The 24,938-nt window shown below is 43.5% G+C and overlaps 1 protein-coding gene across 1 annotated transcript in view; it reads left to right on the top strand.

Moving 5' to 3' along the window:
* The first annotated feature begins 214 nt into the window (after positions 1–214).
* Positions 215–24,938, top strand: part of LOC126419409 (roundabout homolog 2-like) — a 308,578-nt gene continuing 283,854 nt past the window's right edge. Inside the window, exon 1 of the mRNA XM_050086597.1 lies at positions 215–1,394. Coding sequence (XP_049942554.1) covers positions 1,256–1,394 — 139 coding nt within the window. The 5' untranslated portion in view covers positions 215–1,255. The remainder of the gene's footprint in view (positions 1,395–24,938) is intronic.

Consider the following 24,938-nt stretch of genomic DNA (forward strand, 5'->3'; position numbering starts at 1 on the left):
TGATTAGTGGCCTAAGAGAACCATTGACACCGCAAAGCTGCGAGTTACACGTCAGGAACTTCTCACCGCGCCGCTGTTCCGGGCCGGCAGGATGTCGGCTGTCTTCGCATGTGTTCGAGTCCGTCCGCGCCGTGTCACCCCCACCACCGCGTCTGGCTCTCCGGCGAAACACTCCAACCCCGCACAGCCGGCAACTCAGTTGCGCACGAGCAACGCGCGCGCTAGGGTCGTGCGGCGGTAAGGAAGCAGTCGCCACCCAGCTCGGGAAGTGTGGTCGTGTCGCGGACTGTGGTGGTCGCCGAGTTCGTATCAAAGTGATCCAAACACACAAGCAGCCTCTCATACTATCTTAATAGATGGTCTGCTGTGCTGAATGCGTGTTAATGCCCACAGAGCATTGTTGCAACTGACTGTTGCTTCCTGGTTTTGGCGTCAACGCGTTATTTCGAAACATAACTAAGTATCCATCGTTACGAAGCTAGTTAGTTAGCCCTTACGCTCTACGACTTGAAGCCAGTTGGAGAAAATTGAACTGATGCACACAAAAATATAGTGTTTTGCAAATAGGTAGAACTCAATCTGACATATCTCTTACCAGAGACTGATCACACTCTTAAAATTTATGACGCCCTCTGTATTTAACTAGACTAGTAATATGCTGTACATTTCTGCAGAGAATCTTTTAAAAAACAGTCAAGAATTAGTGTTATGGTGGTTTTATTAGGAAGTCAGTTGGATTATTCATCAGCATTCCATCGAAAGTAAAATCCGCTTTATCCTGAATCCGCCGTCACTACCAAAGACGGAGTTCTGACACAACTGCAAAAATTAATAACTGGATGTTACAGTCCTCAATATTGTCAGTTGCAGCAACTTATGTTCGAGTTTGAACCACCAATATAGTCGCACATAATGCCACTCTAGTCTCCGTGCAATTTTACGCGTTCTCAATAACAATTCATGGACGAACAGCTGTATTTGCTGCAATCAAGTCAAAACACATTTCTGTTGCAAACCGAGAATATTTCTGTGACGCAGCTGTAATGAACTGAAGATATCAGCGGCTTTTCTGAAGAGTTTTTGTTGAGCAAAATCAGCGTCGGCCGCAGACTGAAGCGACAATGCATCGCAGCTGGAGAGGCTCCACACGTGACGGACGGCCCGTCCGTTCCTAGCGATTGTGCAGCACATAGCCAGTGACGGGGACCGACGTGCGGTGCATTGTGAACACAGCCAGCAGAGTTCAGCCGCAGAAATGTCCTCCAGTCTTCAGCGGCGACCTTCGGCGTCCTTCTGGAAGCAGCACCGGCGCCCGCTGCCCTGGTGCGCCGTAGCGCTGCTTCTGGCTGCGGCAGCTGCGGCCGTTGTCGCGGAGCCAACAACCCCAGCGCAAGGTAGGAAAATTAAGATACCAGGCAAACGATTAAGACACGCGGTACGGTTTGAGTGCTCTTTTTTTCTGCTGTTTGTATGTGTGATTTCATGCCTCTCTTGTGGCATTTTGAAGTTAGGCTGCAATCGGAAAATCGAACAGGATTCATTTTCTGCCTCTCTTGCGTCTTTTTGAAATTAGACTGCAGTCGGAAAATCGGACTAGATTCATTTTCTCTAACTATCCAGCAGCAGTCCAAATATATTCACGTAAACAAATGCACTTGAAAATGAGAATAAATTCTCGAAACGCGTTGTGCTAAGAATGAAAGGAGAAGTAACTGGAGCAGTTTTCATTATTTAAATCACGAATTACTTGCATAATTACCTGGGATTCCACGTTCTTCAGTAATAGTTTTTAACCACTTAAATGGGTGATAATTTCTTTTCTTTTTTTTCCCCACCCAAGATCGCGTCTTGAAATATTTTTGTACCCCCAATTACCGTTTGCGACAGGTTCTAGCTGACATTTTCGGATCATCAGGAAATATATTACTGCGTACGAATCACACAGCCATAACAAGAGCGAACGCCGTTTATAAAACTTTCAGCTAGTCAAATACGTAACGGTGGCACTTTTGTTTTATAAATGGAGTGTGCCCTCGTTATGGTTGTGCGATTCATGCACAGTAATATGATTTCCAGAAGATTCGAAGATGACAGCTAGACTCTGTTGAATACGGACTGGCGGCCGGTGTGGCCGAGCGGTTCTAGGCGCTTCAGTCTGGAACCGCGCGACCGCTACGGTCGCAGGTTCGAATCCTGCCTCGTGCATGGATGTGTGTGATGCCCATAGGTTAGTTAGGTTTAAGTAGTCCTAAGTTCTAGCGGACTGATGATCTCATATGTTAAGTCCCATAGTGCTCAGAGCCATTTGAAACATTTTTGAAACGGACTTTCAGGAAATAGAAATATTTCGAAACGGGATCTTGACTGCTAAAACTCTTATTAATCATCAAACAGCAGTTCGCTCCCAGCAACGTGCGAAACTTATGTACAGGAGTAATATCCCCTACCGCTGGCTGACTTACCTCCTTTCGACTACGAAGTACTCAAGAAATAAATCGTACGAGGTTCGGAATGTGACGTTCTCGCACGTGGCTTTCTCTTACGTCGCGAGGACACCAGTGTGTTATAGAAGTCAAACATAGCTATCGATACGATATAATCGAATTTGTTTTATATGACGACCTGAGGGCTCATCTGTGTTTACCACAGAAGCTGCTCCATATTTCAACTGATAATGAGGCGAAAGTTGATCGTGCTTTATGATTTTGTGTGATGTCAGGACTTGTTCCCAAAACACTGCGCGCGAGGTTTTAATGTGTCGCGTAGTGGCTCATCCAATTTTATTTTTAAGTAGTACCCTGTTTCAAAAATGTTTATGGGACGTAACTGCTAAGGTCATCAGTCCCTGAGCTTACACACTACTTAACCCAAATTATCCTATTACATACTACTTAACCTAAATTATCCTAAGGACAAACACACACATCCGCGGGAGGACTCGAATCTCCGCCGGGACCAGCCGTACAGCACACGACTGCAGCGCCCTAGACCGCCCGGCTAATCCCGCGCCTACCCTGTTTACCCGTGTCTGTCCTGATATTTTATCCTTGATTTTACCTAATATTTCTGCTGTGTTTTGTCTGATTGTTATGGCTGGTATTTTACTAATCTCACAAAAGCTGGATTGTATTTTCCATACCTGTATGAGAATACACCATGGTTTTCTAATCTATTGTGATTTTTTATAGCTTTTCACCACCATCGACTGCAGTCATTTCAACCAAAGACACTGATAGCCTCGCCGCTTAGCACCACTAATATAATTCATCACCATCGTCATCAAAATATTATTGAGTGAAACTGAAGTGAATTACGATAGAATGGAATGTGTTAAAGAAGAGAATGAAATTATATTTCACATAATTATAGGTCGTTTACCTTGAGAACTACTTTAAAACATCGTCTGTACAAAGAAAAACTTCACAACTACCCGCCAGTAAGATACCTCTATATTAAGACCTCGTCTCGTACGTACTTCACGCCTTCTTTTTCGTCTTTTCTTTTGATTGTGAATGGCAAAAATTGTAAAAATGTCTTGTTGTTAAGACGAGTCGCTTTTAGTGTTCAAGGGGTGTGTATAATTGATCACATTTGTTGTTCAGATGATATATTAGCTGTTCCGCAAGAGTGTTGATGACCAACTCTGGTCTGACTTTTTCGCCCCCATTTCTTTTCGTCCCCAGTATATACATTAAAGCATGCATCGTCCAAGAAATGACGACCGATCGAGGTGGCGCAGTGGTTAGCATGTTGGATTCTCATTCGGGAGGACGATGGTTCAAACCTGCGTCCTGTTATCCTTTCCGTGATTTCCCTAAATCGATTCAGAAAACGCTGGGATGGCTCCTTTGAAAGGGCACGGCCGACTTCCTTCCCCATCCGTCCCTAATCCTATGGGGCCGATGACCTCGCTGTTTGGTCCCCTCCCCCCAAGTCAACCAGCTAACCAATAAATGGCATAAAGTATCACGACAATATCTTCTTCGGTCTGCATGTGGCCATTTGGTAGCTCTTCAACTGGGAATGGCTAATATCCACGCCTCCCATATTTTTCTTGTAGTCCAAGACGACACTTTGTTTGTGCACGATGCCATTATTTGAATTTATTTCTTGAAATTTATTCTCCTGGAACGAGCCATTCATCAAAAAGTCTGTCTTCTCTTTCTATTTCAACATTTTTTATGCATTCGCACATCCTCAGTTTTTCATTTTTCAGGATGTCAGGGAACTTCTTCCTGTTTTGGCGCATTGTGCAGACAAACGTCATGGTTCTTAATCGTAACTTCGTCAAACAGATCTGAAGTAGTGCAGCAGCTGTTAGTTAAATAAAGTAACCCTTTCCGAGCAACTCATGAACAAGCGCTAATATAATCCGAGAAATAACGCACTTTCTCTTCAGGACAATGAGTGTCGTAATTTGCACCCTCAGGTGTAAAAACAAGAAAAATCACTATAATTGGCCGATAATACATAATCTTGACTGACTGGAGGTGCTATCTAGTGGAGAAAGCAATAACTAGTAGCATTATAACACCTGATAGCCTAAAACTTGTCGTTCCACTTACGTACAAACTTTAGATTGCTGCTGACGGATGTTTCCGTGGACAGTTTTAGTATGGCCTGGACCAGAGGCCATTCGTACACCATTACAACATCTGTCTTATGTACGTAATATATTAATCAAGGTTTGAACGAAGAATCGGAGATTGCGCATAGGGAAACTGCGTGAATCGATTAAAGTTCAGATTTGGTCCACCGGTGTATCGGGCCTTGGTCTAAGATATTTTCACCTTTTTCACGTGAAAAAAAACGGGTTTTTCTGGGACGTGTCTAAAGCGAGCCACTTCCATACTTTAAACTTGTACGAATCGGTTCAAACTTTGCACGAAGGTAGATACATGGATAAAGTCAAAACGAAACTTTTTTAACCAACGATCTGTTTCCATTGGAGAGATACGGTGGTTCATAAAGTCGAGATCAATGTAGCACGAAAAATTTGTTCTATGTGAAATGAATGTACGGAAACTGTTTAAAGTGAATCAGATAAATAAAAAATGCATTCTTACTCTTTCAGAAATCAAGCCTCATTTGTATTTTACGTGCAAAAAAGACTTCTCCCCCTTTTTTTACTTGAACCACTTATCTGTTCAAAACTTGTGCGAATCGGTTCGAATTTTGCAAAAAGGTAGAGAAATACATGTAATTAAGGGCCGTCTTGTTGTTTTGTATAAGCTTTACCCGTTACCACAGTATAAGCAACATGGTTCGAAAGACAATTTAAAAAAAATCTATACCGGGTCAGTCGCCACCCGAGTCAAGAAAAGTCTGCATCGGTTGCCAAGCCATGACGGCCTAATGTCAAAATTGTGACAGAATAAAAGTTGGGAATCAGGTTGAAAAATGCTCCTATCGTAGCACAAAAAAATGCGAATACGTCCTGGGTAGAGTTAGGGTTGTAAGGCAAGGGGACTAGTTTTTCGACTTATCTGGCGGTTTCAAAAACATTGAAATCGAAATATCGTGACACAGTCACGCTTTTTTGCGAGTTAACCCTACTTTTAACCCTGCTTTCCCAAAGCAATGAACTATCTTAGACACACCCCCTGTGAGGGGTGTAAGAATAAATAGACACAAATTTATGCGCTTCTAGAGAGCGAGATGCATCTACAGTAGGAAGTATCCGAGAATGGTGGAGCTTCTATAACAGGCAGTATCCCAGAGTGAGCATGCATGCATCCTGCACTTTGCTGACACGTTGTGTCATACTACACGACATAAAAAACGCCACGTTGGATGATATTTGGTGCATGTGAGGCTATGCGACGTGACATCACGTATCATATTAGTTTACTTGGTACGATGCATTTACTAACAGTAAAAAGTGAAAGAACGCGAAGATGTCAAGATGTCTTGACATAAATGTCTCTGAAGCTGCCAGATAAGCCAAAATGCTAGTTCCCTTCTTTTGCATCTCTGACTCTGCCCAGGACATATTCACCTTGTTTTTGCACTGCGATAGGAGCACTTTTCAATCTGGTAACAATATTGGCGTCTCTTTGTTCTGTTCCGTTCGCGTGCTGAGTGACAGACAGATGACTACATGTTTATGTACGCACTGTAATATCTCTTATACTCAAGAGCATTACACGATGTATTCATTTGTGATAGTAGAATGGTTGAACAGTCAAATGCACCATGTCTAAATTCATGCAATGGGTTTTCGCCATAACTACGTCGTCTTTTGTCACCATAGACTGATATTTAAAATACCGGCCGGCCCGTGTGACCGATCGGTTCTAGGCGCTTCAGTCCGGAACCGCGCGACTGCTACGGTCGCAGGTTCGAATACTGCCTCGAGCATGGATGTGTGTGATGTTCCTAGGTTAGTTAGGTTTAAGTAGTTCTAAGTTCTAGGGGACTGATTACCTCAGAAGTTGAGTCCCATAGTGCTCAGAGCCATTTGAACCATTTATGTTCCCGAGCACATCTGTTACACTTTCATATGGACTGTACCGGCCTGTTACGGACGCAACAACGAGTCTCCGAAATCGTTCGATGACTGTTGTCATGCATCTTGATAAAGACTCATAACTCTGAAACCAGGCGCACTAAGCTATTGTGTGTGCTGTATCCTTTCCGTTTGCAGCGCACTTTCCCAGAACCTTCCAACAAATATACACGATCCAGTCACGTTAGTTTTACCAACGCCTTTATTCGACGTCATCAAGTGATAACCACTCACAAACGGCAGCTAGCAGCACTGGAAGTGGTGGCTACGTGAAGCGTGCTGGAGGGATGCAGAAAAAAGTGTAGTCGCTGTTGTAAAGCAGAAACGGACCGCTTTATCTGAAGTCCAAAACGGCATGATCATTGGCTCTCAGGTCAAAGATGGAAGCACTTCCGAAGTTTGTAAACTGCTCGCCTATCGCCGTGGTTAAAGTATATGGTGAATGGCAAAACAGTGCAACTGTGAGCGCTACGGGCCATGGAAGACAGGGGTGATGCGTACGAGCTGAGATGTGTGCGAGCGAATAGACGTGCAACTGTTGGGAAACTGACCACCCAATTAAACGAAGAGGCTACCAACAGTGTCTCCTCAACGACCATTCAACGTATGGGCCTCCACAGCAGGTGCATGGTTGATGCATCCACGCTGACTGCTGATTATCGGTGACGAAGACTGGAAAAGACGCGCCAACGCCGCAAGTGCACGGCCATTGAGTGGTAGTAGGTGGCCTTTTCAGATGAATCTCATCTTATGCTGCATCGGACAGGTGGTCGTTGGTGTGTACGGCGTGAAACGTCTTAAAGCGAACACCCTGCGAGAGCCGTCGGCAGGGTCCAGGCCGGAGGACGTCCCCTGGGTGATCTCGTCATTATCGAAGGCACAGTGGATCAACCCAAATATGTGTTCACCCTTGGGGACCATGTCCACCGCTACACGTAATTTACTTTTCCTCGGCACGATGGTATCTATCATCAGGACAACGCAACACCCCACGCAGTTCGGAGTGTACGTGCGTCTTTTCAAGAGATCCAGGATAAATTTACCGCATTGCCCTGGCCACCAAACTCCCCGGACTTAGGTCCAGTCGAGAATCTGTGGAACCACTTCGATCGAACCGTATGCGCCATGGATCCTCAACCGAGAAACCTGGGGCAGCTCATCACGGCATTGCAGACGGCATGGCACCAGCTCACTGTCGGTACCTTAGAGGACCTCACTGACTCTCCTCTTGCACGTCTCGCAGCTTTGGACAAGTTAATGTGACACGACAGCATAATCCTTCCATTCACCTTTCCTAATAGTGATTTTACGTGATCGTCCTACTTCACAAAACTTCTTAAGGCACAGTGAACGGTTCCGAATTTATTCGTGTTTCGTGCGCCATCCGTTACGGATTTCGTGATATCTCGTTTTTTCTACACGCTGTTTGTAAATGGTATCTGTGATATATTTTAACTACTTCGTCGTTTATGTGCTTACACCAGTAGGCAGTGTATCAAACTTGATTGTTTCAGGTACTTTTTCCATGTTTTGTATTTTAAATGCGTTTTGGTATTTCAAATAGTTGCTATGTTTTTGAAGTTCCTCAAATCAAGAAAACAGAAAGAGCTGTCTATACTCACTCGAAAATGCTTTTTATAGCCAACATCATATTAATTGATATTTGTTCTTGACGACTGCTTTCGACAGCTGAGACTGACACCTTCTGATCTTCATTTTTTTTTTTTTTTGTTATAAACTGTGTCCCATCATGAATGATAAACTCATTATGGAAGAGGATTTATAAACAAAAATCTTTTGAAGATCCGAAGAAGACAGCTTCATCTGTTGAAAACAGTCGTTCGTAAAAAGTATCGATTAATGCGATCTTTTCAAGTTAATATTGTCTTTTTCAAGTATCTCCCGCTTTTAGAGATCTCGCGATTCCGAAAATGTTAGGAAATTAAAAACTTTGAAATACTTACAGTGATTTTTGGCGACGATTCTTCATATGTTCCAAGTGAGAATGAGAGTCCGAATGACTGTCAGTGAATGGTTTTATGGTTCCGAGAACGATTCCAGTGTCCGTGATATCGCTAAACCTGTAAAGAAGCCTAAGGCGGCATTCTTTTCAAGTGATTCCCAAAGTAACGAAGATGGTGATCCTGTTACTGTGAATGATTCGTTTTGCCATTATGTTAATATGACTCCTAAATACATATACAACTTCAGTATATGAGATATACATCCAATTTTTATAATCAGATGCCATCTGATTCTTTCACTTGGTAACAGGCACATTCTTGTATTTATGCTCAGTAAAAGAGAGCCCCCGTTAACTACAACAAGTGAAAATTTTGCCCAAGTCATTCTGCATTTGCTCAAAGTCGTCCATAAACGATACTTTCCTGCAGAGCAGGGGTTTCCAATGCTTGCCTTTGACGCAACACTTTAAGCGTCCTGATAATCTGAAATAACACATTATTTTGAAGGTTAACAAAATTTTCAAAAACTCCGAAAAACTTTTTTCATTCAGTGATCACTTCAATTTTAAATCAAAACTAATAATACAGAAATCATAATAAAACTTTTAATACAGCATTAATTTAGCGAAATGTCGATTCCATATTCCTAGATTTCCAGAAGGCTTTTGATACCGTTCCTCACAAACGACTATTAATCTAATTGCTTGCATATGGAGTATCGTCTCAGCTGTGTGACTGGATTCGTGATTTCCTCTCGGAGAGGTCACAGTTAGTAGTGATGACGGTAAATCATCCACTAGATCAGAAGTGATATCTGGCGTTCCGCAAAGTAGTGTCATAGGCCCTCTACTGTTCCTCATTTACATAAATGATCTAGGTGACAATCTGAGCAGCCCCCCTTAGATTGTTTGCAGATGACGCTGTAATTTACCGTCTAGTAAAATCATCAGACGATCAGTTCCAATTTCAAAATTATGCAGAGAGAATTTTTGTATGGTGCGAAAAGAAAAGTGTGAGGTCATCCACATGGGAACTAAAAGAAATCCGATAAATTTTGGGTATACGATAAATCGCACAAATCTGAGGGCTGTCAATTCGACTAAATACCTAGGAATTACAATTACGAGCAATTAAATTGGAAAGACCACATAGATAACATTGTGGGGAAGATGAAACAAAGACTGCGCTTTGTTGGCAGAACACCTAGAAGATGCGACAAACCCACTAAAGAGACAGCCTACATCACACTTTTCAGTCCTCCGTTGGAATGTTGCTCCACAGTATGGGATCGTTACCAGGTGGGATTGACGGAGGACATGGAAAACGTGCAAAGAAGGGCAGCTCGTTTCGTGTTATCGCGCAATAGGGGTGAGAGCGTCACTGATATGATACGCGAGTTGTTGTGGCAGTCACTGAAACGAAGGCGGTTTTCTTTGCGGCGAAATCTATTAACGAAATTTCAATCACCAACTTTCTCTTCCGAATGCGAAAATATTTTGTTGACAACCTCCTACGTAGAGAGAAACGATCATCATAATAAAATAAGAGGAGTCAGAGCTCGAACGGTAAGTTTAGATGTTCCTTTTTCCCGCGCGCCATTCGAGAGTGGAATGATAGAGAAGTAGTATGAAAATGGTTCTATGAACGCTCTGCCAGGCACTTAAGTGTGAATTGCAGAGTAACCATGTTATTAATACTTCTCCGCGGAGCACTTATTGACTTCCCACGTAACACCGGTGTTCCACGGAACACAGTTCAGAAAAAGCCTGCTTTAGAGGACTTCATCGCCAGTGAACAATTGGATACTGGTGATGATGCTGTGTAATAAATCATTTATGTATGTAGAGAACTAAGAGTTCTTGCTAAGCTTTCTTGGAGCACATCCTATATTACTTTCGTTTATGTAGAACGTTCACCGTCCAGTGTAGCGTACTGGGTTCTGTTAATCAAATATTCATTGAGCTAATCACATATTTGCGAAGAAACTCCATGTGACTGCACTTTGATAAGCAGTCTACGAAGAAATACAGTGTCTAACGCCTTCCAGATATCTACATTGCCGGAAACGTTCACCTGCCTCCGCTGTCTGCGAGGTACTGATTATGAACTAAGCAAGCTGTGTATCCAGTCTGCCTCCGCAGATGAGTGCTCAGGGCGGCTGAATGCCATAAGTAGGACTCGGGTTCGATCCCCGATTTTGCAAGGAATTTTTTCATGGTGTGAGGACTGCAACTGGGGGGTACGTAGCCGTCTAATGCCAACTGAGGAGCTACTTTACCGAGTGGTAGTGGCTCCAGCTCACGCAAATTGACAACGGGCTGGAGGGGGTGTGCAGTAGAGATCAGAAACGCAGCGAAGATAAATCTAATATTTGGGTGGCATGCTTCACAGATCAATGCGCTACTGTTACAGCAGTACTATGGGGCTTCCTTCTATAAGCGAGTATGATGAATCTGGTGCTGATGTCGCTTCATTCTCGCCGACACTTTCCCTCTTATTGACACACGTAGAAGTGAAAGGCTAGTTTGTGCCGGAGATGTGTACACGATCTTGACGCTGAAAAGTAAACATCGGTAAGGCGAAATCACCGACTGTAGGGATCGGATGGATTTTAACGAAGCTGTGTTTGGTGAAATAAAAATTAATTCGTGCAAAATACACAACTGCAAGTGTTCTCCATTAGAGCAGGAGTGATATCTAGAATAAGTTTCACGCTATAGCCCACGCTTCAGAAAAAGCATACAAATATGTTCCAATGCAAACAAAATGATTGTATTCTTATCTACTCCACTGCCAGTATGAGAAAACATATATACTGCGCCAGACAAAAACTGCGCACTGAGAAAAGTTTCCGTTATATCCCTGCCGCAAAAAAGCGACCTATTTATGTATTCATTTCGTCATCGCAGCTTACATTTATGGGCTAACAGCGAGTTGTGTAGCTTATCATTTGTTTCTGTAATTTATTTTAATGATTAATCACCATTTAGAAGTGGCATTTCATCCTCACGTCATGTTTTCTGGTACTGTCGTTACAGACACATTAACGCCTCCAAAGTATGTACATGTCAAAATAATTATTAGACATTCTCTGACTAGATAACAAATATTAAAACCAATTTACAGCAGTCCTCGAAAAAGTTTCATCTATATAAATATACACGGTGACAATTACTGAAGAATATGAAAATAGAGAATTTAAATTAGCTACAAAGAATTTAAATTAGCTACAAACTACGTCGTGCACACACTTTATTCAACATGTAAACGTATCTACAACTATTCGGATTTGACATGTTTGATACGCCTGCCGTCATTAGCTATGACGTGGTGCAGTCGAATAGCGAAATTCTGCATGACCCGCTGAAGTGTCGGAACATCGATGCTGTCGATGATCTTTTGAATATCTGCTTTCAGCTCGGCAATAGTTTTGGGGTTTTTCCTGCACACATTACCTTTAATTTCTTTTTTTGGTCATCAGTCTTCTGGCTAGTTGGATGCGGCCCGCCAAGAATTCCTCTCCTGTGCTAACCTCTTCATCTCAGAGTAGCACTTGCAACCTACGTCCTCAATTATTTGCTGGATGTATTCCAGTCTCTGTCTTCCTCTACAGTTTTTGCGCTCTACAGCTCCCTCTAGTACCATGCAAGTCATTCCCTCATGTCTTAACTGATGTTCTGTCATCCTGTTCCTTCTCCTTATCACTGTTTTCCACATGTCCCTTTCCTCTCCGATACTGCGTGGAACCACCTCATTCCTTAGCTTATCAGTCAACCTAATTTTCAACATTCGTCTGTAGCACCACATCTCAAATGCTTCGATTCTCTTCAGTTCCGGTTTACTCACAGTCCATGTTTCACTACCATACAATGCTGTACTCCAGACGTACATTCTCAGAAATTTCTTCCTCAAATTAAGGCCGATATTTGATATTAGTAGACTTCTCTTGGCCAGGAATGCCCTTTTTGCCAATGCTAGTCTGATTTTGATGTCCTTGCTCCGTCCGTCATTGGATATTTTACTGCCTATGTAGCAAAATGCCATAACTTCATGTGCTTCGTGGCCATCAATCCTGATGTTAAGTTTCTTGCTGTTCCCATTTCTACTTCTCATTACCTTCGTCTTTCTTCGATTTACTCTCAATCCATACTCTGTACTGTTCATTCCGTTCAGCAGATAGTGTAATTCTTTTTCACTTTCACTCAGGATAGCAATATCATCAGCGAATCGTGTCATTGATATCCTTTTCCTTGAATTTTAATTCCACTCCTGAACTTTTCTTTTATATCCATCATTGCTTCCTCGATGTACAGATTGAACAGTAGGGGCGAAAGGCTACATCCTTGTCTTACACCCTTTTTAATACGAGCACTTCGTTCTTTGTCGTCCACTCTTACTATTCCACCTTGGCTGTTGTACGTATTAAATTTGACCCGTCTCTCCCTATAGCTGACCCCTACTTTTTCAGAATTTCGAACATCTTGCACCACTTTACATTGTCGAACGCTTTTTCCAGGTCGACAATTCCTATGAAAGTGTCTTGATTTTTCTTTAGTCTTGCTTCTGTCATCAACTGCAACGTCAGAATTGCCTCTCCTGTGCCTTTACTTTTCCTAATGCCAAACTGATCGTCATCTAGCGCATCCTCATTATTCTTTTCCATTCTTCTGTGTATTATTCTTCCACGCAACTTGGATGCATAAGCTGTTAAGCTGATTGTGCGATAATTCTCGCACTTGTCAGCTCTTGCCTTCTTCGTAATTGTGTGGGTAATGTTTTCCGAAAGTCGGATGGTATTATGTCAGACTCATATACTCTGCACACCAACGTGAATAGTCGTTTTGTTGCCACTTCCCCCAATGATTTTAGAAGTTCTGATGGAATATTATCTATCCCTTCTGCCTTAGGCCGGCCGTAGTGACCATGCGGTTCTAGGCGCTCCAGTCTGGAACCGCGCGACCGCTACTGCCGCAGGTTCGAATCCTGCCTCGGGCATGGATGTGTATGATGTCCTTAGTTTCGTTAGGTTTAACTAGTTCTAAGTTCTAGGGGACTGATGACCTCAGATGTTAAGTCCCATAGTGCTCAGAGCCATTTGCACCTTCTGCCTTATTTTATTTTAAGTCCTCTAAAGCTCTTTTAAATTCTTATTCTAATGCTGGACCTCCTATCTCTTCTAAATCGACTCCTGTTTCTTCTTCTATCACATCAGGCAAATCTTCCCCCTCATAGAGGCTTTCAATGTATTCTTTCCACCTATCCGCTCTCTCCTCTGCATTTAACAGTGGAATTCCCGTTGCACTCTTAATGTTATCACCCTTTTGAGTTTCCTGTATGCTGCTGTCCTTCTGACTATCATTTATTGTTCGATGTCTTCACATTTTGCCTGCAGACATTTCGTTTTGGCATTTATTGTATTCCTGATTTTCACCGAACATTTTTGTACTTCGTCCTTTCATCGATCAGTTGAAGTATTTCTTCTGTTACCCATGGTTTCTTCGCAGTTACCTTCTTTGTACCTATATTTTCCTTCCCAACTTCTGTGATGGCCCTTTTGAGAAATGTCCATTCCTCTTCAACTGTACTGCCTACTGAGCTATTCCTTATTGCTGTATCTATAGCCTTAGTGAACTTAAACCGTATCTCGTCATTCCTTAGTACATCTTTGCTTATTGATTCTTCGTGACTAATGTCTTAAACTTCAGCCTACTCTTCATCACTTTTATATTGTGATCTGAGTCTATGTCTGCTTCTGGGTACACTTTACAATCCAGTATCTGATTTCAAAATCTCCGTCTAACCATGTTGTAATCTAACTGAAATCTTCCCGTGTCACCCGGTCTTCTCCAAGTATACCTCCTCCTCTTGTGGTTCTTGAACAGAGTATACGCTATTACTAGCCGAAACTTGTTACAGAACTCAATTAGTCTTTCTCCTCTCTCATTCCTTGTCCCAAGCCCATATTCTCTTGTAACCCTTTCTTCTTCTCCTTCCCCTACAACTGCATTCCAGTCCCCCATGACTGTTAGATTTTCATCATCCTTCACTACTGTATTACCGATTCAATATCCTCATACACTTTCTCTATCTCTTCATCTTCAGCTTGCGGAGTCGGCATGTGTACCTGAATTATCGTTGTCGGCGTTGGTTTGTTGTCGATTCTGATAAGAACAACCCCTTCACTGAACTGTTCACAGTAACAAACTCTCTGCCCTACCTTCCTATTCATGACGAATCCTACTACCGTTATACCATTATCTGTTGCTGCTGATATTACCCTGTACTCATCTGACCAGAAAACTTTGTCTTCTTTCCAGTTCACTTCACTGACCCCTACTATATCTAGACTGAGCCTTTGCATTTCAGATTTTCTAGTTTCCCTACCACGTTCAAGCATCTGCCATTCTACGACTCAACTCTTAAACTTATCGTTTCGTTGATTATTCAATCTTTTTCTCGTGGTAACCTCCCCCTGGGCAGTCCTCTCCCGGAGATTTGAATGGGGATTCCGGAATCTTTTGCCAATGGAGAGATCATCGTGACAATTCTTCAGTTACTTGACACAAGTCCTGTTGATTTACGTTATGTGTCTTTAATGCAGCGGTTTCCATTGGCTTCTGCATCATCATGCCGTTGATCATTCCTGATTTTTCCGCCGTTAGGGGCAGTTTTCCACCCCTAGGTCAGGAGAGTGCCATGAACCTCTGTCCGCTCCTCCGCCCTCTCTGACAAAGCCGTTGGCAGAATGAGGCTGACTTCTTATGCCGGAAGTCGTAGACAGCCAATACAGCCCCATAAAAAGGAGTCGCTTGTGTTCAGATCTGGAGAATATGGCGGCCAATCGAGGCCCATGCCAGTGGCCTCTGGGTACCGCAGAGCCAGAATGCGGTCCCCAGAGTGCTCCTGCAGGACATCAAACAGTCTTCTGTTTCGGTGGTATCGAGTTCCGTCTTGCATGGACCACATCTTGTCGAAATCAGAGTCACTTTGGATAATGTGGATGAAATCATCTCCCAAAACCTTCACGTACCGTTCGGTAGTCATCGTGCCATCAAGGAATATCGCACCGATTATTCCGTGAGTGGAAATTGCACACCTAACAGTCACCCGTTAAGGGTGAAGAGATTTCTCGATCGCGAAATACGAAATGTGGATTACCAGTTCCCCAAATGCGTCAATTTATATTGACGAACCCATCCAAATGAAAGTGGGCTTCGTCACTAAACAAAACCACAAACGCAAATACAACCGTTTAGAAGTTACGTCGATTTTGGTTCCTTGGTTCATATTGCCACTCTGTATGCATACACTGAGCAATATTTACTTCTGATTGATCAGTTGTTGCCCGCATCTCGTGGTCGTGCGGTAGCGTTCTCGCTTCTCACGCCCGGGTTCCCGGGTTCGATTCCCGGCGGGGTCCGGGATTTTCTCTGCCTCGTGATGGCTGGGTGTTGTGTGCTGTCCTTAGGTTAGTTAGGTTTAAGTAGTTCTAAGATCTAGGGGACTGATGACCGTAGATGTTAAGTCCCATAGTGCTCAGAGCCATTTGAACCATTTTTTGATCAGTTGTTATATTGGCATGTTACTTGCTTCTGGCGATTAGACAGGTCGGACATTTTGTGACATTTCAACTTGCGCTTGAGAATGGCTATAAACATGAAGTCATGGTTGTACGAAGTAAATGAATCGTAATTTACGGGTCAGTGGCTGAAATCGTTTTCAAAACGTTTGCGTATGTAGCGGGAATGCCGCGAGTCAGCGGCTGTACTTGCTCTTGCTCTTCTTTCTGAGATAGAAGAGGCCGTTTCTGAGCGACAGCGGGCTCAGGAACGAATGGGCTGTGACGGAGATTCACAAGTCTAGTCTAGGGGCACACGGAGAGGGTGGGCTCGGAGGTGTCGTCATAGGACTCGCTGGCGAGTATAGAGCGAACGTAGTTCGCCTGGGTAGCTAGGCAGCAGATTGTGAACCGAAGGTCCCAGGTTCTATTTCAGGCCACCTCGGATATTTTGTCCGCTCGTATCGTTGTAAATGACAAGTAATCGTCTCCAATACGCTATCCTATAGTCTTTCCATTATAGAGGTGGCTGAGTGGTCGCGACCGGAAAAGTAATAATTAAAAAATAATTCAAAAATTAATTAAAAAGAAAGGAAAGAAAAAGAGAATGACACGGCGGTATGTCGGTACCGATTGTTCCTCCAGAGCCTACTGGCAGTGTTTACTTCACATGTATTTCACAAGTGGTTGTTGATAAATTGTGTTATTCCTGGAGACAAGCACCTTTCCCTCCAGGAACGAGATAATGATTGAGCCTAGAAAAAGCTTTGGGATCTTTCAACAGGCATACGTCGACGACTGTTGGTCTCTATATTGTATAGGTTCTTCTTCTTCTTTTTTTTTCTGCCGAATACCCCGACATAAGAGGAGTAGGGCAGAGGAAATATTCCAGTGCTGGCACTGGACTACCCGTCAAGGGAAAAGCTCTCGATAATCTTGGACGCAACGATATTTAGTTCATTTTTTGAACAAAATTGTTCATTGTCCCGAAGGAGAGTTGAAATGTGTGCGGGCGTGTGTATTTCATCAGGACTGTTTTGTCGAGTATGTTCACCTTTGGACGCCTGTCATCAGGGCTTACTTTCATTCGGAACGCATGAAACGGCGTTCCGGCACCTCCGAGGGACATTTTTTGAACTCACGAGAACAAGTCAGTATTGGAGCTTTAGAGCAATACATGTGTATGAAATAGCAACGTTAACTATAATTTGGCGCTGCATCGGCTCCAGTGAAGGCGACAGTGGGTGACCAGCGTGATGGGATGGGCAGGAGGGAGGAGGGAGATACTGTATTTGTGTGTGTGTGTGTGTGTGTGTCTATGCGTGTGTGTGTGTGTGTGTGTGTGTGTGTGTGTGTGTGTGTGTGTGTGTGTGTGTGCAGTATACCCACGATAAGTTGAGCTCTGCTCTTTTTGATCGGTACGTATCGGTACATCTCGTGTTATGTGTGTCAATGAGAAACACACAACGTAAGGAGTTTTTGAATCTCTGTATAATGTGCTTGCACGAAATCTTGCTTCTCCCGTATCGTAATTTACGCCATAGGTGCTGACCAGTGACGCACACGGCGCACGCATGGCTGAAAGTTGGCATCCTTTCGAGTCGATGCGTAAACATCCTTCCTCTGACATCTCTTTGCCCTCAGCGCTCAAGATCTTTTCCTCTTTGTTAGAACATAGATCAACGCTTGTCTTAGTTTGGATTACCTATACAGCAGAAGGCAGTTCCCAGCGGGTGCTATTTTGTACTCTCGATAAAAAACGGAGATGTGTTATGTGTTTGACCTTTACGCTTGTCTGTCTGTCTGCGCCAAAATGGCTACCAAACGAATCGTACCACTTGTATGCATGTTTTTTTTTTCTTTTATTTGAAAGCTGGTTTAATCTGCATGGTTCTTCGCCACGCTCCGTGAAAATCTGTTATACTATTGAAATGTCGTCAGCTATATGACGTAAAAATGTTTCCCGCCAGCGCGCTCTCTTGACATATGCTACGTGGGTTTATTGTTTTGATTATAAGAAAGTTCGTTTAAAAAACGTGAATTTGAGAACAGTATTTTGGAAAAAAATCTTTTATGTCTTATCCCATGTTTTCAAAAGCCTGAAATTGTCATTTTTATGGCTGGGTGGGGCGAGGGGGGAAGGGGGGCGTGTGCTTGTATAGTTGAAGAAGTGTGTTCCGGCACCAAGAATTTTAGAAATTAAGCTCTGAGTGGTGCATTTCTAAGCCATTCGTCAGGTTCGCTACTCCATTTACCATTCTGACGTTATTGCACTGGGAGTAGCTGTGCACATGTGAAAATTCGTGTAATACAAAAGATATTTCTTGTTCGTAAAGAAACTGTGTCCACTGATTCATCGTACGCGATGTTGACAACACAGTTCAATGCCCTCTGGCCCCTTGGCTTCCTATTAACAAGGCTGTTAGATCCCATCTTGGCCGTTCACTCCTTGTCGACAGCACAGGCAAGTAGCCTCTCGTCTCTTCGTTCTCAGACTCGCGTTCCGTACTCCTCAGCAGTGTACTCGTACGTACTCAGTCGAGTAGTATGGATGGGATATTCGTGTCTGCTGAAGCTCTCGAGCACGTTAGGTAATGCATGGTATGATTAATTGGGACCAAGGTGCTCGTTATTTTGAACAGTTGCTGCAAAAGAAACGACTGTTATTCTTATGTAATGCACTGTCCAGTAACATAATAGTTCACTTCTGTTAATTTACTGATGTTCCATAATTTGTTCCTAAAGGGTGTTTAAACATTTAGAGTAAAAATTATGCAGATGACATTGGATCTGAGATGAGTAGCTAATGGGCGGAAACGAATAATTCTTGTAGTAAAAAGATTTGAGTACGCACTTCGTGAGTGGCATATGTTTGACAGTTGTTCGTGTTCCTGCAGCAACTTCGGAGTGCTATCTTGAAAAGCGAGACACAAAGTCACCACGACAAATTTTTTTCTATGAAGCTTTTTTCTTTTTACATGAAGTTGTTGTTACCTGACACCCCAGTTCAAACCGAAGAAGAAGTGGTTGGTAGAGTTCTTGGTGCCCATGTCATTGTCTAATGGACAGTAGGGATAGGTAGCAGAACGCCACAAAATTTTGAGCGCCGTTGTACATTGTACGTTGAGATGACCAGTCGTGACTTTTGTATGATTGCGAAATGGCTAAGTTATTGTTATAATGTGTGAGTTGTCTGTCAAAAGTAAGAAACTAAATAGGCCAAACATCGATATGGCAGACCGTGACGTGTAAAAAGTATCGATTACTTCTTAGTGAAAAGTAAAAAACAACAGACAGCCGCCGATAATAATGGTCTTTATTAAGAACAAATAGCACCGTTGTTGTTCAACATCAGATGGCTGTTCACCATCAAAACTACATTCAGCTGATGTTATATGAGCATTGTTGATTTTTTCCGATGTGGCGAAAGTTTCGCGTTATGGTGATGCCACCGAAAGTCCATTATTCCAGGGAAATTTCGCAACAGTGAAAACCATCCAACATAGCGCTTGAGTTGAATGTAATTTTAAATATGAACAATCGTGTGACAGTGAAGCTGTCGGTTCGAAACTAGGAAGAGCGTTACTTGCTAAACTAGGCTTCTTGCTGTTCTCTTACATTATTGGAAAGAACTAAGCAATTACTAAGTATTCAAGTCCGACTTTTATTTCCTCACCTCAAAGAACCCAGATACTTCACCGTGGGTATTATATTGACGTAAATTTTTTTGCAACACTGTCTGCCGACATGATATGTGTCGTGTAGTTCGAAAGATGTGGCGCAGTGGTTAGCGTACTATAATCTCATTCAGAATTTTGGCGATTCATTTCCCAATTCGGACATCCAGGTGTTAACTATTCCGTGGTTTGCCTAAATTGCTTAAGTAAAGGACTCGATTGTTACTTTAAAAAGGACAAGACCGATTTCATTTCATTACCCAGCTAGGCCAATCAAATTACATGAATGCTTGGTGTCTGTTCTTTCGGACATGCCCGAAAGGACAGACACCACGCAGAATCCGCAGCCGTTATACATCATACGTAAATTGAAGGTGGAGAGGGGAAGAGATGAAAGTGAAGAGAGGGAATCAATGCTGTCAGCTGCATTGGGACATAACGCGGAATCGTCCGAAGCTCGTGGTCTCGCGGTCGCGTTCTCGCTTCCCGAGCACGGGGTCCCGGGTTCGATTCCCGGCGGTGTCGGGGATTCTCCCCTGCCTCGAGATGACTGGGTGTTTGTGTTGTCCTCATCATTTCATCATCATTCATGCGCGTGGCGAGATGGGACTGAGCAAAGGTTGGAAATTTGTACCGGCGCTGGTAACCGCGCAGTTGAGCGCCCCACAAACCAAAAATCATCATAACGCGGAGTTAGCGGCGAATGAAAACGTGTATAGGACCCGTATTCTAACCCGAGGTCTCCTGTTTACTAGGCAGGTGCGTTACACTTCGCGCCATCCGGGACACACCGTTATCGCAAGAGCGCGGACTACCTAGACACGCCCCACAGCCGTTCGACATTCCTATCGAACGACATGTCCGAAAGAACAGACAACACGTATTCATGTAATTTAATTGGCCTAGATGGGCAATGGATCCATTTTCTTCAGTGCGGATGCACAAGTACGTCCGACATCCTGTGGGAACCTCAGAGAGCGAATATGGAGCAAATGGACAGGAACTGTGGATAGGTGGAGCTGGATGGGCGTACCGAGATACCGCACAGTTGCAATGACGTCGTGTCCTGGGTGGCCCAGTGGTTAAGGCACAAGCCTCAGGAAATCCCTGGTTCGAATCCCGGTCTGATACACATTTTCATTCACCGCCGCTGATTTCGCTTAGTGTTCCGTTGCAGCTGACAGCAGTGATCTCCACTCTTCCCCTTCCTTTCATCTCTTCTCCTCATTTAGTTTACACATAACTATTTCATTCCCCTCAGTCCGATCTGTCTGGAACTGCGCGACCGCTACGGTCGCAGGTTCGAATCCTGCCTTGGACATGGATGTGTGTGATGTCCTTAGGTTACTTAGGTTTAAGTTGTTCTAAGTTCTAGGGGACTGGTGACCTCAGCTGTTAAGTCCCATAGTTCTCAGAGCCATTTGAAACATTTCAGTCCGATCATTTGCACCGCCTCTAACGGGCCTCTTTCACTACCAGACTTAAACCTTAATCTTCCCTATTTACTTCCTTTGCTAGTGTTCTCATTGATCAAGCCTGCCAGCGAAGAAGCAAGAAGTGCTTTACTTGTTCCGTCAGCAATCCGTACCATTAATCAATGGCTACACTTTCTTCGCATACACGAGACACATTCCGTATTACACGAATCTACACGGGCGTAAAAAATTTTCCCAAGGCAATACGCGGAGGTAATGCTGGTACCAAAATGAAATTCTGGAACTTTGTAAAAATATGGGTTCGCCCAGTATAAGCGAAAGCTGTTGCGGCCCAACTCCTATTCAGTAAAATATTTTTTCATCATGTCCGCGTCACTGCGCAAAATAAATTAGCAATTAACGTTTCGGCTGCTGCTGAAAGTGGTCCGCATTAGGAATACTGGTTGTGGTACATCGTTGCAGCTGTGCGGTATATTTTATCCATTCATTGCACGGGCTATCAAAACAACTTGTTCTTATGGTAACTGGCGGTGTACACACACAGAAGTAATCACCTTGATGTAAGCCAACATCAACAGCAGCCACACCGTGATTATTATTTAAATTGACAACAATGTGTTGTCTCATAACGAGAAGAGAGTTTGCTAGACACTTGTCTCATAATACAATGTGTGATCAAAAAGTAACGGGAACTCGTTTTTCTTAAAAATTCTTTATTTATTCATCAACTTTATTCTCTTCAGAGTAATGCCCTTCAGATATGCAATACTTACGCTAGCGCTTTTTCCAATCTTGGAACCACTTCTGGGACTCACTCGTCGTTATGGCGTTAAGCTGCTTCAGTGATTCTGTTTTTACCTGATCAGTGGCCGGAAAAACGACGTGCTTTCATGGTTATTTCCAGCCTCCGGAATGGAAAGAAGCCGCAGCGGCCATGTCCGGCGAATACAGTGGGTGAGGCAAGATAACGGTTTTGTTCCTTGCTAAAAAACCACGAACAAGCATTGAGGTGTGAGCGGGAGCATTTTCATGATGCTTCACCCAGACGGCGCATAACCTCCATAAGGCAGGAACTCATGATGCAGTGTCACTTTACAGTCAAAGATAACAGTGAGAAGAATCTTCGCAAGCGATCGAACGTGTCGAACTTTCATCGAGCGAGGTGGGGCAGTGGTCAGCACACTGGACTCGCATTCGGGAGGACGACGGTTCAATCCCGTCTCCAGCCATCCTGATTTAAGTCTTCCGTGATTTCCGTAAATCGTTTCAGGCAAATGCCGGGATGGTTCCCTTGAAAGGGCACGGCAGAGTTCCTTCCCCATCCTTCCCTAACCCGAGCTTGCGCTCCGTCTCTAATGACCTCGTTGTCGACGGGACGTTAAACATCACTAACCTAACCTTGTCGAACTTTTCGGTCTTGGCTCTCTAGGGATCTTCCATTGGGACCATTGGGCCGTGATTTCGACGTACCCATGTTTCGCCATCTGTTATAACCTTCTTTAGAAGTTCTGGATCGTTGTCGACTTCATTCATTGGACAAGTGTGTGCCGAAAAAGTGGGTTACGGACGGTAAAGACCCACCGTGGTTTAACAGCGCAATTCGGCGAATGCTCAGGAAACAAAGGCAGTTGCACTCGCGGTACAAGAAAGATCGGGAGAATGAGGACAGGCAAAAGTTAGTAGAGATTCGTGCTGCTGTAAAAAGAGCTATGCGCGAAGCATTCAACCACTACCACCGTCATAACTTAGCAAAAGATCTTGCTGAAAACCCAAGGAAATTCTGGTCTTACGTAAAATCGGTAAGCGGGTCGAAGGCTTCCATCCAGTCACTCACTGATCAGTCTGGCCTGGTAACGGAACGCAGAATAACGAAAGCTGAAATTTTAAATTAAGCATTTGAGAAATCTTTCACGCAGGAGGATCGTACAAACATACCGCCGTTTGAGTCTCGTACAGAATCCCGTATGGAGGACATAGTGATAAACATCCCTGGGATTGTGAAGCAGCTGAATGGGTTGAAAATAAATAAATCGCCAGGTCTTGATGGGATTCCAATTCGGTTCCACAGAGAGTACTCTACTGCATTGGCTCCTTACTTAGCTTTCCTGAAATCTCTTGCCCAACGTAAAGTCCCGAGCGACTGGAAAAAAGCGCAGGTGACGCCTGTACATAAGAACGGTAGAAGGATGGATCCTCAAAATTACAGACCAATATCCTTAACATCGGTTTGTTGCAGGATTCTCGAACATATTCTCAGTTCGAATATAATGAATTTCCTTGAGACAGAGAAGTTGCTGTCCATGCATCAGCACGGCTTTAGAAAGCATCGCTCCTGCGAAACGCAACTCGCCCTTTTTTCACATGATATCTTGCGAACCATGGATGAAGGGTATCAGACGGATGCCATATTCCTTGACTTCCGGAAAGCGTTTGACTCGGTGCCCCACTGCAGACTCCTAACTAAGGTACGAGCATATGGAATTGGTTCCCAAGTATGTGAGTTGCTCGAAGACTTCTTAAGTAATAGAACCCAGTACGTTGTCCTCGATGGTGAGTGTTCATCGGAGGTGAGGGTATCATCTGGAGTGCCCCAGGGAAGTGTGGCAGGTCCGCTGTTGTTTTCTATCTACATAAATGATCTTTTGGATAGGGTGGATAGCAATGTGCGGCTGTTTGCTGATGATGCTGTGGTGTACGGGAAGGTGTCATCGTTAAGTGACTGTAAGAGGATACAAGATGACTTGGACAGGATTTGTGATTGCTGTAAAGAATGGCAGCTAACTCTAAATATAGATAAATGTAAATTAATGCAGATGAATAGGTTCAAATATGGTTCAAATGGCTCTGAGCACTAAGGGACTTAACATCTGAGGTCATCAGTCCCCTAGGAAGCTGGATCTTACGTGAGTGCTTGAAATAAGTTTTCACTATAAACAGCGTAATGTACGAAAAAATCTTACATGTACGTCGTGAGGTGTACCCGCGATCCACGAACTTGTTCAGTGGGGAGCAGGCGTGACACAGATCTGAAAAGTAAACAGTGGTACAGGAACATAGGTGGATTGATTAAAAAGCAACGGCATTTTATAATTTCGCGCGTTTTATACATCTGATTTTCAATTTGTTACCTTTTTGGTACACATGTTCCTGATGAACTCGTATATTTGCATTTTCAGCTGTTTTGAATGTTTTGTTTATTATTGACAGTAGAAAAGATTACACGTGTGTTAGAGTGTTCGGCGAAATTTTACTTTCGAAAAAGATGGATCAAAACTGAACGGAAATGGAATACAGTGCAGCACCGCATTCTAAATGTTGAATGTGGCTTTTGGCGCTTCTACTTTGAGCAATACAAGAGTTCACGAGCTGTATATACGTTTCAGTGATGGTCGAGAGGATGTTGAAGATAACGACCGCCCTGAACGCCCTAGCGTCAATGTGGAAGAAGTAAAGAAAAATAGTTCTGGAAAAGAGCGAGATCATCATCAGACAGATAGCTGATGATGTCGGCGTGTCTTTTGGCTCACGAAATTCTTTCGGATGTGTCGGGCATGAAACGATTAGCAGCGAAGTTTATTCCGAAACTGTAGAATTTCGACCAAAATCGACATTGCGTAGACGTCGTTCAGGAGTTACTGAATCTACATCTACATACATACTCCGCAATCCACCATACGGTGCGTGGCGGAGGGTACCTCGTACCACAACTAGCATCCTCTCTTCCTGTTCCACTCCCAAACAGGACGAGGGAAAAACGACTGCCTATATGCCTCTGTACAAGCCATAACCTCTCTT

Source organism: Schistocerca serialis, chromosome 9 (assembly GCF_023864345.2).
Source record: "Schistocerca serialis cubense isolate TAMUIC-IGC-003099 chromosome 9, iqSchSeri2.2, whole genome shotgun sequence".
Taxonomy (NCBI): domain Eukaryota; kingdom Metazoa; phylum Arthropoda; class Insecta; order Orthoptera; family Acrididae; genus Schistocerca; species Schistocerca serialis.